At 38.3% G+C, this 20,689-nt stretch overlaps 4 protein-coding genes across 4 annotated transcripts; 1 reads left to right on the top strand and 3 right to left on the bottom strand.

Annotated features, from left to right (window-relative positions):
* Positions 1–703: 703 nt before the first annotated feature.
* Positions 704–10,241, bottom strand: LOC101242442 (sine oculis-binding protein homolog). The gene is made up of 7 exons (XM_009862267.3): positions 10,050–10,241; positions 9,172–9,305; positions 7,825–7,999; positions 6,829–7,038; positions 4,050–4,192; positions 3,398–3,541; positions 704–3,100 (listed from the first exon to the last, which is right to left on the bottom strand). The coding sequence occupies exons 1-7, from the start codon at positions 10,171–10,173 to the stop codon at positions 1,706–1,708; spliced, it is 2,325 nt and encodes a 774-aa protein (XP_009860569.1). The 5' UTR covers positions 10,174–10,241; the 3' UTR covers positions 704–1,705.
* Positions 10,242–11,422: 1,181 nt separating this feature from the next.
* LOC100179227 (mannose-binding lectin) lies at positions 11,423–12,797 on the bottom strand (the record flags this gene model as incomplete). Its single annotated transcript, NM_001167706.1, is given in 4 exon segments — positions 11,423–11,810; positions 11,974–12,124; positions 12,361–12,384; positions 12,534–12,797. Coding segments are annotated over 4 exon segments (666 nt in total). The 3' UTR covers positions 11,423–11,554.
* Positions 12,798–15,247: 2,450 nt separating this feature from the next.
* Positions 15,248–19,090, bottom strand: LOC100176898 (mitochondrial inner membrane protein OXA1L). Its single transcript, XM_002129701.5, has 7 exons — positions 18,927–19,090; positions 18,481–18,828; positions 17,659–17,845; positions 16,996–17,175; positions 16,466–16,630; positions 15,793–15,935; positions 15,248–15,482 (listed from the first exon to the last, which is right to left on the bottom strand). The coding sequence occupies exons 1-7, from the start codon at positions 18,980–18,982 to the stop codon at positions 15,284–15,286; spliced, it is 1,278 nt and encodes a 425-aa protein (XP_002129737.1). The 5' UTR covers positions 18,983–19,090; the 3' UTR covers positions 15,248–15,283.
* Positions 19,091–19,605: 515 nt separating this feature from the next.
* LOC108950009 (DNA polymerase zeta catalytic subunit) lies at positions 19,606–20,689 on the top strand (the record flags this gene model as incomplete). The annotated part of the gene is given in 2 exon segments (XM_018814445.2): positions 19,606–19,795; positions 20,628–20,689. Coding segments are annotated over 2 exon segments (228 nt in total), but the record flags the coding sequence as incomplete, so codon positions are not given.

Below are 20,689 nucleotides of genomic sequence, written 5' to 3'. Positions count from 1 at the left end.
GGACAACTGGGTTAAATTGCAACGCTTTGATTATACTCATACAGGTAAATGTAAAGGCGATCTGAAAATTATGTGTTTGCAGCTGGTGATCTTGGCTATTGCTTTGATTTTTCTCCCAACAACGAACAATAGACAATTCTTGCCAAGTTTTACTCATAATAGTGCGCTAATGCGTAGGTTGTGTAATGCTATAACTACTAAACAGGCCTATACTTTCCCACAAAAGCGGAGAGGCTTAGGCGCAAATTAGAGCGAAATTCAAGTAGTTTATCGTACACGGTAGACCTAGCATGGGTGTATCGTGTAACCGCCCAACGCATTTTTACGTATCTGCCTGCTTATTTCGCCATCCAGCACTGGCGGATGACTGTACAGTGGAGAAACCTGATCCTCAGCGAGACTTTGTGACGTCACACACGCTGCTATGCCGTCAATATTTATGCCGGATTCGGATCAGCAGGCACCTTCCAATTGAGCTGCGATTTCCAGTTTGGGATATCCTGGTCCTATAGTACAATGCGGCGACGTCATTGTGGGGTAACGGGCCTCAAGAGCTTTCAATCGGTTTTCCGCTAGTTTGATACGAGTTTCAGGTTACAGTACTTGCTTCAACTGAACATGAGAGCACTGCGGATGCAGAATTTAGAACGGCAGAGTCGGGTCTTTATACTGGAAAACTGACTAGGTAATTAGCCACTGTTTGGCGTGAAACAAAATCTTTATTGTTGTACTGCAAGCGGACAGTATCACAAGCAACAGGCACGACAGTGACGTCACAAACACGACAGTGACGGGCAGTGGTTACGAAACATGGGAACGGACGCAGCAACGTGATATATGTACACAAACTGTAGGCCATTTCGATCACGTATAAAGTAGCACTGTAACGGTTGAAGCAAAAAAATCCAAAGCAGTTTTCGGGAAATAATAAATTTTGAAACTTTTGGAGAAGTACAGATGGCGGCGATAAGACAAAAAATAAACATAAAACAGCACCCGCAAGTCGGTACCCTACTTAAAGGACTTCCGAATGGCATAAAAAGTGTGTAGAACACCGATTTTAAAGCGTTTTTGTGGAAAGGGGTCGGATAAGGTTGGTTTCATGTAAGTGTGCCACCCATGCTTTTTCATGTCTGCCTTCAACCAGGCGAAACGAAAACAGTAAACCACCCAAGTCGGTGGCGCTTGCGGTATTTGATTCAACCCGGCCAGGCCTGCTTGAAGAGAAAACTCTATACTCGTAAAAGGGCTGAATATTATAACGAGACGCAGTGTCGAGTTTCAAACGCACAATATAGCAATTGAGTTAGACGCCAACATCTCAGCATCGGTACGATTCCCTTTGCGCAATGCATACGTCAGCAGAATGCGTGTGCAAAATAATCTAATATCGTGACGTAGATTTTTGCGCGTTGTATACACCATGACATTTCAGGTTGCATTCGGTTTCAACCAGAAACTGCTTCAAAGGGAAGTTTGTGTAGATAATATGGCCAACCGAAGGTCACCTCCATAAATAAAATCAACTGATTGAATGTATCGAAACCTAGGAACGCTGGCAATTCTCGTACTCCGTCGTCGTTTTACAGTGTTCGCTAGGTGTTGTTATGGTCTGACTTGATTTTGAAGTCGTGTGAAATACTAAACGAACAGAATTTTTCAAACAGAACGCTTGGCTGCATGCACTATATACCAATTTAGAAGTTTAAGCCAGAATTTTCGGCTTTTTATTTGCTACAACCATCGGCCGGTCAGGAACACATGCAACATCATCTGCCGATCTCTTTCTAGAAGTTTCTTCAGAAGATTCCCGCTTCCTCGTTGAAAGATCTATCGCAGAGGAATCAAAAGGTTCTGACTCGTTGCTTGGGGATTTCTGAGACTCGGGTTTGGGCGAAAGAGTTCTTTCGGCTGTTTCCAAACCCGCTGGCTGGGAAGGTTGGTTTGTAGGCTGGGTAGCAGACTCTTTCAGTGAGTCAGATTTCGTAGTTTCAATTTCTTGATTTAAATCTTTGGATTCGGTATCTGGTCTTGGCATTGGAATAGGAATTGGTATTGGAACAGGAACCGGGAATGGCACCAGCAACATTGGGTATGGGAAGGGTGATGTATTATTGTTTGTTATAGGTTGTGGTTTTTGTTGAACTTCAACAGTTGATGGTTTAGAAACTTCTGGTGTATTGCTGTAGCTTGGGGTTATTTGAGCACTTTGCTGGGGTTTGTGGGGTTCACCCACTGCCGGCAATGCCCCTGGATTCGGAAGAGAATTCCCAGCGGCCATAAGCCCCAAAAAGAAGCTGGACGGGTCCAACTTTTCCGAATTTTCTTTGGGTAAACTGGGTAATTGTGGGTTAAAAGGGAACCCCGGGTATAAACCGGGGTATAAATTAGGGTTAGGGGGTAGTTGGTTTTGTAGCAATCCAGACGCAAGCATGCTTTGTAAGGCGGCAACGTTCATAGGCGACTGCTCCCCGAAAAACGGAACAGGCAAGGGATTGGGGTTCAAGGTTTTACCTACACCCATGTTAGTTAAAGCCTCGTGTGTTGTGGATAGCGGAGGCAGGTGCTTTGGAGTTCCTCCCACAGGAGGCCATGCTGTTCGCACTGTCTTCTTCAATGTGGGTGAGGCCTGGGTTCTTTGTGACTGAACCCCAGCTTTCGGTTTGTGGACAACTGGTCTTACATCATTGCTGGATCTTGATTTCTGTGCCTTTCTTAGAGAGGAGTCGCTATGGCGGAATCTGTTGTGTGACTCCTTTGAATGACTTCTGTGATTAGTTTCAGTGGAGGAAAATCTTCTGCTCTCCGCGTCATTATTGCGTGGCGATGACGTCACGCCTGATGACGTATCATCGCGAGAGAAGCGTTTCGGTCGGATCGGATTTGGATCTAGAGTGAACACACCGTCGGGACTTATTGACTTTGTACGATTGCTGCTGGTGTTGGGGTTGTCCAAAGACGTTGTAAGAAGGGCATGCCTTATCTTGATTGACGGACTGCGCATGCGCAGATCGACCAGTCCGGACTCGTCGTCGGTCGGTGGAGAGATAAGCCCTCTACCACTACTGGTGTTTGAAACGTCATCTTTTTCATCCTCGCTCTAAACAATTAAAACAAGTTACAATATAACAATTATATACAAGAATATTAAAAAGCGGATGTTTTTATATTTTTTATTCAACTGATCGTGCTGTTCTGTTACGCGTTAATTTTGTTAAAAGTGCTATATGTTGGGGACATATATGCAAAAGTTATATTATTTTTAAACAGAAAAAGGTCGCCGGGCAAGGTTGTGTAATTTAGTAAACATTGTTTGTTTACTACTAAATAGAAAGAAAAGATAGAGTAAAAAAAGTCCTATCTTACCCCACTCTACTGTATATTACGAAATCTGTACCTTTCCGTTTTGTATTTCCTTGCAGAAGATGGCCATCTTGTAGCCCTCCAAACACTGCGACGAGCAAAACTGCAATCTTCCATCTCCGCCTGTGTTTTCTAGAAACTTCCTCGGATGCCGTATCTGCTTGCACCAGTCACACACCTGCGAGAGGTTGATTTCTCACGGGTAAGATTACAAGTGCTTTGGATCGGGTAGCGGTTTATATCAAGGGGCTTGCAAATTAATTAGCACGGAGGTTTATTTCAGAAAGCATTTTGTTTTCCTAGCGCGCAAAAGTTTGATTTTTCCGAGGCGAAAAACGCAAAGTAACAAGGTTAATCTATAAAGGCCAGTTTCTGTAAGTTTGCAATATGAAAGTTGATACATCCTAAGTATATACATAAAACACGTACTACGCCATCCCAAATAACTTTTGTTAGTCTGTGGCCAGCGTTTATCCCTATGTATTGCTTATATAATTGTTAAGGAGGGTGCATGAGAGCGTAAAATAAATAAATTAGAGTTACATTTAAATCTTGGTATTTTTAAAAACAGACCCGTGACTGTTACTGTTTATAAAACACTAGCACAGGGCAGAAAAACGCTTTAAACACTAACAGTGTTCTCGTCCCGAAATTTCACAACAAAGCAGAGGGACATAATAACTTACACGAGTTCTTTTAAAAGTTGCCCGCCTGCAAGCAGCAAAACATTTTTCGCTGCAGAAACTTTTCGTTCCGTCGTTCTCTTGAAGCGTAAATAATGACCGACCCTGTTTTCGGCACCACGAGCACGTGACTTCTTCGTCATACCCTGCATGTTACGTCATTATAGTTTATCATTTTTATGATTTTTACTGATTTTTCTAGTTCAGTTTTGCGAAGTTTCGCAGAGGTAAAAAGTAGTGGTAAATTTTACTATTTAAAGTGTACAGTTTGCAGTCTGTGCCACAAATTAATGCAGGAAACAAGGGAAAACTCTGTTTGTTGTTGTTTTTGCTTTAGTACAGATGTAAAGATACTCGTAGAAGCCAAAGGTTGCATCAGCAGTAAACTATAAGATTCCAAAGATGAACTAAACTCAAGCGTTGCCGTGACAAGCTCTGTAACCTGACACCGCGTTTACTGTTACGTAACAGTACCCGACTGTTGTCTCTCTGGCGTTCTCGCGGGTGCAAGGTGATCTGATCGCGAATTTTTGCCGAACAAAGGCGGCTGCGTGCAACAAATACCCGAAAAACACAAACGCGTAGATTAAAGTCGAGTGGTCTGATATCGGGTTTCAGCGTCCCGATTTCACGGGACTAGGCTGCAGCTCTGGTAGCTGCATTACCGTGGTGTAGATCGTCGTATTGTACCGGGGACGAAACTGGACACCTGACAACCTGTTTGCCAGCAGCGGCATATGGGATTACAATGTACAGTTGGCCTAGTGGAGCATATACATGTTAAGGTGTGGGAAAGGGCTATAGTTGGTATTCAAACAAATAACAAGTTTTACGCCGTGTAAGTTTTTATGCAATTTACATTTTTTCAATCCACACGGGCTTTGAATCACTCTATAAGTATGTTCTGTTACCCCATATAAAATATTTCATACCAAATCCAAAAAGCCGTATACCCATTCTATTCTACATTGGTGAGGTGTCCGACCACGGAATTTAAGCCTATGTTGGTCCATTGCCGGAAAGGTGTGTATTTCAAGCCGTTACATACCACGAGTATATCGAATGTTGTGGGTTCGAACCTCACAGCTGGAAGTAAAACTTGCCCAAGTACGTAACCGACGTTATATCAGAAACAAAGTCAAATGCAGACCGATTTTTGCGGCTTGAGTGTCATCCGTAATATAACGTGGGTGAACGATTACAATTGGAACGTGAAATCGGTAACCAATTCATATTCATTCAAAAGAAATAGCAACCGAGCGATAGCCGACTCGTCTCCGGTACCTTGTCATTTATGAAGGCTGGAAATTGACCAATTTGTCTCATTTTAAAATGGTTTCGCTATATACCCCATTGTTTAAATAAGAGTATTCTTGAATGATAAAGTAAAAATCGTGACCATAGCTTGTTTATCCATAGCTTGTTTTTGTATATTATTTCTCTTAATTGTAAAAGGAAATTTTCAAAAAAAGAGGAAAAATTCCGAAAAAATATGAACCGACTAAGTTACGTATGTGATAACTCGTAAATTACTTATATAGGTATATGAAACAGAACTCCAGACGTGTTTTCATTCTCCCCTCTTGTCCTATTTGGTTGTAAATTAATAAAGAATATGTAGAGAATTATAACCATATTCCTGCGACTCTAAAAAAGCGTTGTTAATTGTTCAAAACACGATGTGAAACTAAGGAATTTAGTTGCTAACGGTATATCCCTTTCTTAAATACCCGCAGCAGTACAATATCATATATTCAAGCACCACCCAGCTTGAGAGGCCGTATATGCTTGCGTGTCAAGTTCTAAGTGTCTGTTACTTCAGCCACTATACGTTTTACTGCCTGAACGTATGGGTTATCGGCAAACGGATTCTGGGTCGAAATTCTAAACCATGACGCCACACAACAGCTGTGTTTAGTGGTTTTGGTACAACTGCTGTTGACCGTGAGGAAGGATACAAAATATTGAACTATTGACTGCTGTATATACCGTCTCATACGTTATATAGTACTGTGTGGTAAGATGGGATACCGTTAGCACCTAAACCCCATATTTCCTGATCGTGTTTTGAACAATTACCAACGATATTTTAGAGTCGCAAGTGTACGGTTATATAATTCTGTAAATATTCTTTTTTAGTACTAAATAGGACGCGTAAAACTGTTTTATTTGCTGACGGTATGGTTACTCAACCGACTATATAGAGAAGGCGAAGCTTGTTTTCATAGTAACAAAAATACAACATTTTTACGGCACAAAGTATTGAGCGTATATATATGGACCCAAACGGATATTGAACCAAAGCTTTATAACCGAAGCATAAACCACACAGAACGGTCTTGGATTTCAGACGTTTCAAGCTCAGGTGTACGGAGGTGTAACGACTAAAGTGGACGCGCTATGTGACAACAGTCACTCGAATGGAATAGTTGCGGAAATTCAAACAGACGTAAAGTAGGAAAAGGTCAAAATAGAAGTAATTCGACACTGCTGAGGAACTACTTGACGTTACGTACATTAACTACGGTTCAGTAGGAAAACGGGCGCTCCTATGTTTCGTAATCTATTTTTAAATCTGACGCCTTATACTGGATTTCATAGAGAAAATCAAATCATTAGAAAAGTGTCTATGTTTAGAAAGCCCTACCCCGAAGTACAGTCAACCATTGTTTGTAAATCTGACGCATTATATTGGATTTCATAGACAAAATCAATTCAATAGAAAATAGTGCTTTTAAAGCCCGACCCTATAGGTACGTCAACCCTCAAAAATGTGTCTTACCTCGAATTGGGGAGGCGAGGGAGATTTTGGGGTGCGGTGGCGTGTTTAGGGGCTTGCGTCCAGAATGTGAGCGGTCACCCACGTTACGGGGAAGCGATATTCCAGTTTCAAAAACTTTTGCTCTTTTAGACGATGAGAAAGCTGACTCTCTCGTGGAGCGTGGTGGGGGGGACGCTGTATGTGTTTTCAGATTTAAAACTGAAGGCCGAGCTGTAGATATAGATAAACGTATAAGTAAATGCATAAATATAATATAGTAGGGTGGGTGAAGATGGGACACCTTTTCATTCTATTTTCTCGTCCAATTTGGTAGTAAACAAAGAATATTTACAGGATTATACAACCAGCGGCGCGTCTCTTAAAGAGCGTTGGTAATTGTTCTAAACACGATCAGAAAATGTGAGATTAGGGTTCTAACGGTATATCCCATCTTGCCCCACAGTACTATATAATAGGGATGTGCCGAAGTTGTAAAAGCTCCAACTCGCAGAGCGCTGGCTAAGATTAAAGAGACCAGTGGTTTCGGCATTTCCAGTGTTGCAAGATGTAAAATTCATATAAAAAATAATCAAAAATTATTTGTAAATGATGCAGCAGTTTTTATTTGCTTTTCACCAAAAATCAGATACGGAGACACTGGGCACTCGTGTAATTCGAGACTAGCGGTAATTCGAAACCGGCTGTAATTTGATACGGGCTGTTATCCGATAAGGGCACATTCGCTGCTGTTCTATACGTTATACTATCCAGAGACCAAATTTACGAACGAAAATTATTTAACGAAAAAGCCATGCTGACTAGTCTCGTTATACTTTAGTTGATTCACTTATTTCATTTGTAGTACTTTTCCCTCTCGCGTGGCACATTATAGCAATAGCATGTGGGCTCGGCGTTCAGTTCAACTTCCAGCCAAAAAAGGGAGGCGATCAAGCTTTTGAGCTCGGGCTCGGCACATCCCTACAGTATATAATTATTAATATTTAATTGAATCCTTACATTTGTCCTCTCGATCACTTGGTTGTGGGGAAACGTCACTGGAAGAATCTGCGCTATAACGATTTCTTTGTGAACTTATACCAGCCTGTAAACGGTATCGTCCTAAATCGTTTTCTGCAAGCCGATCGTAGCCGTAAAGACCCAGCAATTCATTCATTGTGTTTTGAGCGAAACTCTGCGGGAAAAATAAGGTGTAATTTGCAGCCGCAAAATGCGTTGTTTTTTATGCTCTTTTATAGAGAATTGATTTTCTTCATGCGTTTAATAAAAGCGATGTAGGACTAGTTTCGTATGCTTCCCTTTCGTATGCTTAATTCTCTAACTCCAAATTTGTAAATTTACATTATAAATCCTATATAATAATAGAGTGAGGTAAGATGGGACACTTTTAGCACAAAATATCCAAATATCGTGATCGCATTTTAAACAATTAACAACGGGTTACGGGAGTCGTGAGCATGCGGTTTTATAATTCTTTTATTGTTCTTTGTTTACTACCAAAAAAGACGAAAAAATAGAAAGAAAAGGTGTCCTATCTTCCCCCACCCTACTATATGGTGTGTAAAAACCACACAGCAACAAAATGTAAAAAGTATAGCAGGGTGGTAAAATTCTACACGTTTTGAAATCCGGCTGCAATTAAACCTATCAGGTGTACGTTTCCAGGCTGTCGAACTGTGTATTGAGATTGCTTTTAGCTATATAGGAAGCACGTTATTGGAGATTGCGTATTAAATTACTTGCGTTTCTTGCTCTAGCAGCAGAACTGTGTGGAAAACGATGCATCCTGCAGTTAATGTGGACGTCTAAAGGTTCAATTTCAGCCTTATACGCTTTTTGATCGACAGCTGGCTCGGCGGTGTAGGTTTATAAGCCGAAACGACTATTCACAAACTTTATGGAAAGGAAATGTGAAATACTAGAGTGACTATCGAATTCCCGAGCGAATATACGCCGCTTAGAATCCGACACCATGGAACCGCTTACACTGTAATTTAGCGCCACATACGCCAACTGCGAACTGAACAACATATCGACTGGCAACCAACAGAAACCAATTCATACGAATGTTATGGTATAGGTTGGGGAAATACGGGACAACTTTTGCACAGAATGACCAAATATCGTTTTGATCGTGTTTTAAACAAATAATAACGCTCTATGGGAGTCGTGAGGATACGGTTTTATAATTCTATGAATGTTCTTTGCTTATTACCAAATAGGACGAAAATATAATGAAAGTGTGTCTCATTTTCCCCACCCTACTATATACCGTTTTGTACCAATTGCGCCAAAACAAAATACTGTGAAATATTGAGAGATACAGAAAATTTACGTCATATGTACCTTCATTTCGCTTTCTTCAGGCTGTTCCTGTTTCACTGATTTGAGCAACTGGTTTCGGACTTCTGTTTCTGGGGTTGACGAACAAGATCTTTTCTCCGAGTTACTATTGTTGGCTTCTTCGGACCTACACCGCTCTGCATGAAAAAATAGCGTTCCAAAAATGTATAATATAGTAGGGTGGGGAAAGGTGAGAGACCTTTTCGTTTAGTTTTCTCTTTTTGGTAGTAAACAAAAAATATTCAATGAATTATAAAACCGTATCTTCACGACTCCCATAGACCGTTGTTAATTGTTTAAAACACGATCAGGCTATTTGGATATTATGTGTTAAAGGTGTCCCATCTTCCCCCATTCTACTATATTTTGCATATATACAGCGGCTGACTTCATTAATTATTAGGTTAAGATTCGTCTGCAAGGCAATCACATTTTTAGGGAATATAACGCTAATTCTCTAACTACAGAATTGCAAATTTACATTCTAAATCCTATATCAAACATGTATAAATACACATTAAATGTATTACCGCGCGATAAATCAATAAGCTTTATGATTTCGACACAAAAATAAACGTTCTATTAGAAGTTTAACTTCATAATAATTAAACATAAATGGCTCGTTTGTCTGCTAGGTGTAGCGACCACGCTTATTTTCTTCCAAATAAATGTATATATATTCCTAACTATAAGTGCTGTGTTTTAACAACTGTTATTTTGTCGTTGTACCCTGTCCTTTCGTTTAAAATTTCTAAATCTTTGCTACCGTAATCGAAGAGACAAATAAAGTTATTATTGTAGAACCCAGTTGTAATATCCTTTAGCAGCAAAAGCGTTAGCGCTGCGTCTTAACCTCTCCAAACTGTATTCATGATACCAACCTTTTACATAATGTTGTTTCTCTTCGGCTAAATTCATGTCACCATTTCCGGCTTCATGCTTCAAGTTACTGGGAGGGACTACCGTTTTTCCCTTTCCCGTACCCAGTTCTATAGACCCCGGCATTTTTCCAGTAAGCGTAGAAACGCCGCGCAAGTAATTCAAAATCTGAAACTGAAATGAACCTGTACCGTTGTTCTGCGCTGTACAAGAATGCGTATGATGAAACCAAGACACTTTTTCGCAGCCGTCGTCTCTTTTTCACGCCATGTATCAGGTTACACTACGACGGCTATACGGCTCTTTAGCGACGTCTGCCGACTCTGCAAAAAGTGTTAAAAGATGAAATAAAAACAGTGATAGGGACACAATTAAAACAAGGTGTGTATGAATTAAGACAACGTGTTGTTATATTTTTGAAGGTTTAGAAGTCGATAAGTGAATTTTAATATAGCACAGGTGTTCTGTTTCACACATCTCATTACCGTTACCCACTTGTATAACTTTGTATGCAACAGCCACGCTTTTAACTGACAATGTTAAGCTTTAAACAGTTGTTTAAACAACTGTTGTTTTGCTTTTGATTCCCTTTTTTTCATTCTTTAAATAACATATCTTCGCTATTGTTTTCGAAGAGATAAATATATGACGTATGTGCTGGCCTCGGGAAAAAACTTATAACGTTATGGCCTCGGGATAGTTCAGCCACGTAAAGTGATAAAAAACCACAGAGTAACACATCTAGTAAGCGCGGGTACTTTAGCTTTCCTGTCACACAAGGATAACTAAGTATAGTACTGTGGGGTAGGATGGGACACCTTTAGCCTATAATATCCAAATATCCTAATCGTGTTATAAACAATTAACAACGGTCTATGGAAGTTGTGAAGATACAGTTTTATAATTCTTTGAATGTTCTTTGTTTACTACCAAATGGTACGAGAAAATAGAATGAAAATGTGTCCCATTTTCCCCCACTCACTATATCATTTTTTCCAAAAAGTTGTGGCACAGGCTTGGTTCTGGACGGAGTCACACTGGTCGCAATAACGACGAACACGAGCAGTCTAATGAGCCACATGTTGCCCAAATCCCAGGTCCCAGACAATTACTATACCCAAATGAAATAGGATATTTAACTATATTCCACCCCACTACTTAAATGTATCCAAAACATCCCTAATCCAAAAGCGCAATACCCAATCAAAAACAACGGTCTAATATAATTTCCGTTTATAGATTCTAGGAAGAGAGATATAAGTTTTACGAGTCGTTCTTTTCGTTTTAGTATTTCGGTTTTGTATTTCTCTATAAACGTCCCTCAAAATTAAACCGACTCAGTAAGCATTTCTAGCCTAAAATTCATACCATTCTGTTTCTTGAATATTTTATTAGAGTTAACCAAATACAACGTTATAAAATGTTTAAAAGTTCGAGGTGTTCAGATTCGATCCAATGGTCAGTTATACGTTGGTATGATGGCCATCTACGTTTCTACGCTCGTTTTTTAGCCTTGACGTTCGCAGAGTGCGTATAATTTGCGGAGGGAGCATGGGTAGTCGTTCCACTGTGAAGTATCTCTAAAGTTGCTGCCTACACAGTCTTCGCCTCTAATATTGTTTGGTTCTCCTTTATACCAGTTGGCCTCACTGTCCTTTAATGGTGTGCCGTCCTCCCAGACGAAATTCCCCTCTCCTTTTATATCGGTGAGACCGATCCAGTAATCCTCTTCTGTAATAGCCGTTATCTGTTTGCGAAGAACTCTGCAAAGATTGATATAAATGTCGTAATATATATATATATTTGCCTGTATAGCAAGGAGCATAGGGTATGTGTTATAAGTAATCAAGATTAAACCAATACTCAGAAAATTAAACAGCATAATAGGTTTATGGCAACCTATTAAAACAAGGTATATGCACGTACTTCATAACACCTTGGTTCCTGGGTGCATGTACCGCAAGGGTGGCTTGAAATTTCCCGCACTCTGCTTTCGCTTGCTTGTAACGCATATCTTTGGCAATAACGAGGTAGAAATAACCGTTTCCTGGCCCGTACCATGTTTTTCCATTAATAACTAAAAATAATATAAAACACTTTAAATTCTCAATAAAATTTTAGTACAGTAGTGTGGGGAAAGATGGGATACATTTTCATTCTATTTTCTCGTCCCATTTGGTAGTAAACTAAGAACATTCAAAAAATTATATAACCGTATCCTGAAGACTCCCATAGACCGTTGTTACAGTTGCAGTATACACGCGTCAACTAAAGCTAATTTGAGAGTAAAATAAAAGTAAAGTAAATACTAACCTTTCGTGCCTTGGCATGTTTGGCCTGTAAAATAATCATATAGTGATTATTTTTGATTTAACCTATCGTCATGGCATATTTTAATTTTGATAAAAAGTTTTTTATTAACAAAAATATGTTTTAACAAAATTTAAAAAAAGTTTAAATTTTATCAAAAAAGTTTTGATATTTACCCTCAAGCTTTGCCAAACGTGTCTCGAAGTCTTGCATCCTTATCTCTAAGTCTACTGTGACGCCAGTGTCTCCTTTTGGACCTTTTGCGCCAGGTGGTCCCGCAGGCCCAGGTGGCCCTCGATCGCCCTTAAGCGGCGGTGCACTATCTGAGCACGTCAGGTAAGTTTGGGCTCTAGCGTGTACAACTGCACACAAACCGATAAAGAGAACGACGCACACTTTAAATGAAGACATTTCCGGAATATTTGAACGTGAAAAATACTAAACATAATAAATGTAATATAATATTAGTACCGCATTGCCGACATATATGGTTACACACGTCTACTTAGACTCTAGGGTAATGAGCCAATTTGCCCCAAATTCCAGGTTTCATGGCGTGCCTTCCCGTAGAACCTCAGCGACATTAAATTGCCGACAACCCCTTTATCTGTGTAGACTTTTATCAATGTAGAATACAAAAAGATCCTTTTTAATCTTCAAAAAGAAGATCGATCTACAGAAAAAATCTTCTTTCGATCTCTTTCGATCTACAGAAAGATCTCTTTCGATCTTTTTGTACGATTTCGGAGGTAGTAGCACCACTATTTATACGTTTTTAGTGCCAAAGAATAAACACCAGACATCCGGCTGAAATATAAGTTCCGTGTTGAGCGCGGTCAATGATTAATTATACCAAGCTGGCATTAAGTCGGGACTGGAAGGATGGCAGCAATCATATCCTCTCTATAATAAAAACATGATTAAGAAAGCTTCATATGCGTCTATTCATCTTACAGTTAGAAACAACAGGCCGCAATATGATGGTAATTGAAATTGATGATATGACTATTGTTTTTCGTTTAGATTAGCTTAAATATAGCGGACTTCTGGGTTCTTAATTTTCCGTGTCCGTTCGTTTGCGGAACTGCCGACAACGCTATAGCGTGATAAGGATATTTACAATTAGGTTTCGCTCATTCAAACTGAAATATAAACAAGAAGCGCGGAAACTGTGCGCATCATAACCAATTTATGATCTCGGAAGTATATTATACACCTATTAATCAAGCAGATGGTAAACAAAAGGCCTCGGAGCCGGTGATTTTTTAAAATTAAATTTGGGGCAGGTGTATAGACACGCTTTTCGCCTACGGTCTTTTCCATACTTTTTATCCATAGCGGGTTTGAACGATTGTCGTTTTGATGTTGTAAAACAGCGTTGTTGGTTGTTAAAAACACGGTTGGGAAATATGAGATTTGGGTGCTAACGGTAGCCATCTTACCCCACAGTACTAGTTACAGTTAGAATCACATATTAGAAATATTGACATATAGTAGGGTGGGGGAAGATGGGACACCTTTAACACATAATATCCTAACATCCTGATCGTGTTTTAAACAATTAACAACGGTCTATGGGGAGTCGTGAGGATACGGTTGAATAATTCTTTGAATATTCTTTGTTTAGTACTTAATGGGAAAAAGTGGAGATAAAAGGTGTCCCATCTTCCCCACCCTACTCTATTAAAGTGCTCAAAGAACTGTGTAGTTATAACAAAATTAAACTAAAATTCCCTTACAGCTTGCAGTAGCATTAGAGTTTACCCGCAATTCTATATATAGTAGGGTGGGGGAAGATGGGACACCTTTAGCACATAATACCAAAATATCCTGATCGTGTTTTAAACAATTATAAACAACGGTCTGTGGGAGTCATGAGGATACAGCTTTATAATTCTTTGTTTACTACTAAATGGGACGAGAAAACAGAATTAAAAGGTTTCCTATATATTCCCCCACCCTACTTTATTAATGTGTGTGTGCTTGTCGTTTTGTTGCTGATTTCCTCCGGCCCCGTGGCAAAGTGGTTAGCGTGCCTACCTCTAAACTGCCTCTAACGGCAATTGCTACAACCCACCAAACACTAAAGGGTTGTCAAAATTATCAGCTATACTCCCATACATAAAAAAATCGACTGTGGTTTTCCGGCCACGCGAGGATACAGTTACATTCATTCATTTAATATCTTCGCTGGTTTTATAAATTTGAAAACTCGAGTTAAATTGATGCATCGTTACAACGCGGTAAGTATTTTAAAAACCTAATACTTTTCTAACCCAAACTTTAACTTGGCTCATTTCCTGTATGACCCACACGCTCGTGGCTCGATTAGATATAACTGCCATCTCAGTACTTTTTTGCCTTGCACTTGGCTGTGATATACGAAGCGGATAATTTATCAAATCAAAATGCATTTACGCCAAACTAAACAATCCAAATTCGTGAGCCTATATTAATCACAGTAACCTTCTATGGATGAATGCAACTTATTTATCCTCGCGTGGCCGGAAAACGACAGTCGTTAAACGGGTGTTCTGTTTCGTACTCCTCGTGCCAGCTTACGATTTACCAAGTATGTTACTTTGTGGGTGATTATTTTTTATAGGATTTTTTATGTGTGACCACGGCCTACTCGAGTTAAATATCTCTAGTAGGCTGTGGTGTGACTGATAATTTGGACAACCCATCAGTGACAAGTGTTTTGCACTAGGACAAATACGCCCCAATGGTAGCAGCGACGAGCCTTGAACCAATTACCTCACAGGCAGGCGCGCTAACCACTTTTTGTCGACTTGTAAGCGGGAACGAGGTGTATAAAACAGAACATCTGTGTTATAACGACTGTAGGCGCCTCGCACTGCGAGAATATCGCTAACATTTACGTATTCAATTCAACCCAATCGTTTAAATAATTTATTAAAATTTCCTAAAGACTTTTCTTTTGTTTCTGCTGCTTAGAGAATCGATCTATCTCTTCCATGTGTTTCTGAATCTTCATCTTCGCATTCTCAGCGAGTCTTCTCTCCTCGTTTATTTTCTGCATCATTTTCATTGGGTTCATCATTGTAGCCATTTCATCCATTAGTGCTTTCGGATGGACCACCCTTTTTGGGATCCCGAAGTACCTGGGCCAAAAAATAAAAATGATTTTTTTCCGGGCATGGAGGAGCAACGACAGTCATTATAAAATGTTCACGAATGTTCTGTTTCATCACCTTGTGCTCCCTTACGAGTTACCATGTATGTTACATTGGGAGTAATTGTTCTTAAGAAAGTTTTTTTTTTTTTTTTGGAATGTATGACGAACAATTCATACAACCCAAAAGAATGACGGAGTTGGAGCAATTGCCGTTAAGTGTCAAGGACAAACTTGCCTTCAATGTTAAAAAACGGGCCCAGTAACCTATTATTTTTTTTACAAATCCCTAGTTTTACCTTTCTACTTCTGGCCGTTTAAATAATTGCAGAAGAAAGAATGAAAAGGTGTTACTCGTTATCCAGAATATGAACATAATTGAAGGTTGGTAAACCAGGAATGGCAACATTACAAACGGAGAATACAGAATCACTTTTCGCATCTAAGAATATGTATAAAAATAATATAGTAAAGCGGGGGGAACGGGACACCTTTAGCACTGCATATAATATCCAAAAAACTTGGTCGTGTTTTAAACAATTTCCAAAAGTCTATGGGGAGTTGTGAGGAGACGGTTTTATAATTTTTGGAATTTTCTTTGTTTAGTAACAAATTGGACAAAAAATAGAATGAAAATGCATCCCATCTTCCTGCATCCTACTATTCATATATTTTGGTAAATAGCTTCATAAGGATGAAATATTGAAAAAGTTTGGTACAAAACTTTAGCGAATTTATAAATGACTTCTGTTTTAGCATGTGTGCTCGAAATAGCCTTCTTTAAAAAAAGACTCATTTAAGGTTATGTTGGACACATTTAGCTAGAATTTAATCATTATCTTACTACCAATTTATAGAATGTAAAAATGTATGACAAATATGCAGGTTTTTATGCCTTATTTTATAATACTAGTTTCGCCATTGCATTTTACCAAAAAAAATCGGAATTTCTATAAACAAATTTTTACTCACAAAAGGTACTTCAGCCATTGGCCCCACTTCTGTAGCTGCCCCACCAAAACGGAAGAGTAGATATAGTGAGGTGCACGACAGGGTGGGTAGCAGGAAATATGGGTCGACGATGGTTAAATCGGTGAACCATAACGCACCCCCTTCCATTAAACTCGGGACTTTTGCCTAAATAATCAAATTTGTGCAAAAAACATATATATTATCGATTTTTATGTATATACATATATATATTATATTTGATTTATACATATATATATGTTATATTTAATTTTTGTAGCTGCCCCAAAAGCCTTGGGCCAAAACTAAACATTTTTTTCACCAAAAGCAGAGTTTGCAAAGGAGGGAAATCTCCCAAAAACAAAGTTTGCAAATTAAAATCGTTTTTAGGATTTTCATCCACAAAGTAACATACTTGGGAAATGTTAGCTGGCATGAGGTGTATGAAACAAAACACCCGTGTGATAACGAATGTTGTTTTTCCACTACTCTAGGATAAAATAACATTCATTACATTCAAAAAATCAAACCACCTGTGTCATGCCTCTCATGGCAGAGAAAAAAGATAAAAAGGTGATTCCAATAGGAAGTTGGTAAAGCAAAGCTTTAACAGGGTTTATATTTTTTTCACGCAAGAAATCCATATATTCCAACATTTTTCGTTGTTGCTCCAATTTTGATGTCGCACTTTTTGCAGCTGCTTGTAAGCGCATCTAGGAATACATGTTTTTTTAAGGGTATATACATAATAAATTTGTATATGTGTAGTTATGTATATATATAGGCCTACAAGCTGTCCTAGTTTGTGAACCATGTAGACATTTATGAAAAAACATTTAAATATAAATCATCCAATTTTACTAATTTTTATAAATATATATACATATTATCATATATATACATTTATCCATAGTATACTCATAAATTCATAACAGACAGTTTTATAAAGAGAATTAGGTATGTGGTAATGCGGTTGGTAAACAACTTGAGCAGCTGTCCTGATTAATAAAATCGATATTCAAATGTATTTCCATAAAAAACTAAATGGTGCACCATTTCTGGGCAGTACCCAGAAATGAATTGAAAAAAATGGCAACAGCTGGGTAAAAAGACCCAAAATTTTGACCTTTTTTCCAAAGTTTTATCATTATGAATTTTTGCATTGACTTTTTTGAAATTTATTTTCAATATGTTACCTGTTCTGGCTGACTGTTATGTGATCGCGCTATAAAAGATCTCATTCTTATATAAGCAGGTAAAGCAAGAAGACGCAGAGTTAGTGTTGCAATTGCAATTGCAGGTATCCAGGGCACACCAAGTTGAACATTGAGGAATTCCAGCATACTCTGAATCCAATGATGCGGCCAATCCCATCCACCAAGTCTATACAACAAATTGGTTAAAAAATGACTGAACTAATTTATTTAACACATTAGTTATCCAGTCTGAAGAGTATGGCAGTTCTTGACGAAATCTCGCACATGCAAGACGGTTATTTTTCGCGTGCGAGCGTGCTATTATTAAAAATCTGCGTGCAAAGCATGTTCATTTTCAAGCCACGTTAGGAAATCTTACTTAATTTGATACGTATTTTTTTCTTTGTTTAATTATTTGGGGTGCGTGGGACAAATTGTGACGTGCATCACCAAAAGTCTGTAAAAAAATCGCTTGTGCACCTGCCATACTCTGCAGTCTGGTTAGTTATGAAGATTTCCTATGTTTGACAACAACTGCATTTTTAGTATCAATTAAATACATTTTACTTTTACACAACCAAATCCAAAACAATGGTTAGCACTCCTGTCTCTAACCTAAAGATTATGGGTTCAAAGCTCGCCTCTGCTATGCTGTGGGCGTATGTGTCTTTGGGCAAAACACTTAATCGCAATTTGTCCAACTTAGTAATCACTAATGGGTTGTTCAAATTGCCAGCCAGAAGGAAAAAAGTCAATCCCCCAAAAAGTCACATTCATTCATTCAACAGTGTCAAAAAATACATTCACTTTAACACAACCTACCCAAGTTCTGCAAAGCTTTGGCTAACGACTTCAACATGTTCCCCTAAAACAGAGGCGTCCAAATTTTCACTTAAATTTGTTTCACTGCTTGGAGGATAGTTCGTAAAGTTAAGTTCGTGTGAGTTCGCAGTTTCACTTGAATTGCTAAGTTCCGTCACATTTACAGCAGTCGTCTCATTTTTTGAACCAAAAAGTGAAATATTTCGTAATCTTAGGTCCATGGGGAGAGACGTTTTTGTCAGAAATGTCTGTTTTGTTTTAGTTGAGATGTTTGAAGACGAAATAGTCAAATAAGGGGAGAAGTTTGTGTAATTCCGAGCATTAGACTGGAGAAGAAAAGCGGCATATCTGTAAGAAAAAGTTCAGCTTAAGCAACAGACTTTTTTTTCTGTTGAAACTATCTGCACTATACTATGCTGTTTATATGAATCGAGCTATGCGTTTACCGGCAATTCGCTGAAGAGTTCCCACAGCACAAACGTAAAGCCCTAGAAGTCCACATTCAATTTTGTTGGCGTAATTGGTGGATGATTGCAGATATGTTTCTCTAACGTAGTTGTACACACTGCAGCATGTTAAACCAAATGTGAACAGCAAAACAAATGACGGGATTTTTCCTTTTTCTTGAGAAAAAGGTTTATCTGTGTTGCCAACAGAATGAACGCTTTATGCCAAAACATTGATAACAAAACAAAACGGAACTTAAACTTTTTCGAACCACTTATTTAGTGTTATATACCGTAGATACATAAATTAATTAAATTTCAATAAAATTTGATAAGTATAAATACAGTTGACATTCTTTGAAATAATAATCATGCAACACTGCCATGGTCGTGCAGTTTTGCACCACAAACGAACTACGCACCGACCAAAATATTATTAGCGCCTTCTCGTACATTTTACTTTTGCATGAGTATTAATTGCATCGAAATGTCTCAATTTTATAATGAGGGTGATCTCTGTTTTGAATTTAGTTTTTAAAATATTTTGGTTAAAATTAAAAGGCGATTATATAGCACATTTTTCTCCCGCCAGAATTATATGATATCAAGTTACAAGATTTCTTACTTTACACGTAGCTATATATGTTTTCATTCTTACAAGACTCCTTAATATTTTTCTAGCATGTGAATATTATTATTAAAAATGTCTACTCAACAAGATAAAGAAAAAGTATTTTCTCTGAGGGCAGTATCGGTGGATTCGTACATGGCAAAGCCAGTGGAAAACTTGGATGTCACATTTTCTGAATTTAAAAAAAGCAAAGTGACACAGGTTCCAGTTTTGAGAGTGTTTGGTTCCACTCCTGCAGGTGTGTTTTGTTGGTAATCCTTAAGCAGGTGGCCACCTGAAATTTTGGTTTCAAAATGTTACTTAGGTCTCACTGATACCCACTGTATAATTTTTTTGAAAAAACTTAGGCGTCCGTATCGAAAATTAACTTTAAAAGTACACGAAATCGTGCTGCTTCTTTTAGACAGCAGGTATTAGTGAGGGCTATAGAACATTTTGAAACCAAAATTTAACGTGGCCACCAACTAAAGGATTAGTGGATTACCACTATATGGTATAATGTTTGTACAATTAAGAACGGGACATAGTTTGCAAAATACCAGTATGGTCTGCAGAGTATGATAGGTACACTGCACATGTGATTTTACTTTAAATTTTTTTTTTTGAGTTAAAATTTATTTTGTGGTGTTTTCGCGGATAAATGGTGTACCACTAATAGGAATCAATAGGAATTTTGACCAGATAATTTTGTTGATATTGTGTTAAATATTATTGTTTCGTTAATATTGCTGTATCACTAAATAGAGATGAATGGGATTTTTGACCAGATATTCATTATTGCTTTCGCATAGTTTCAATAAATATATGTGAAGGTTTGTAAAAAGTAAAACCACCTCTTAAATATATATATATAATGAATAAATTCTCTCTAACCTTGATCTGGTGCTGATAAAGCCGTGCGATTCTGGTGAAAAGAAATACAGTAAGAATCTGGTGCTTCGAAAACGTAACAGAGAAAAATTTAGGCCAGCGAATTGTATAATATAAGAGAAATATATATTTCGGCTAAATGGCGTTGTCAGACTTTTATTCAAATAGAATCCTTTAAAATAAAGTTTATTTTACAACAGGTCAAACTACGTGTATGCATATTCATCGCATATTTCCGTACCTTCTCGTGCCGTATCATGGT

The sequence above is a fragment of the Ciona intestinalis genome, chromosome 12 (assembly GCF_000224145.3).
Source record: "Ciona intestinalis chromosome 12, KH, whole genome shotgun sequence".
Lineage (NCBI taxonomy): Eukaryota > Metazoa > Chordata > Ascidiacea > Phlebobranchia > Cionidae > Ciona > Ciona intestinalis.
Note: the sequence above shows the minus strand (reverse complement) of the source record. Positions and strands in the feature narration are given on the sequence as shown.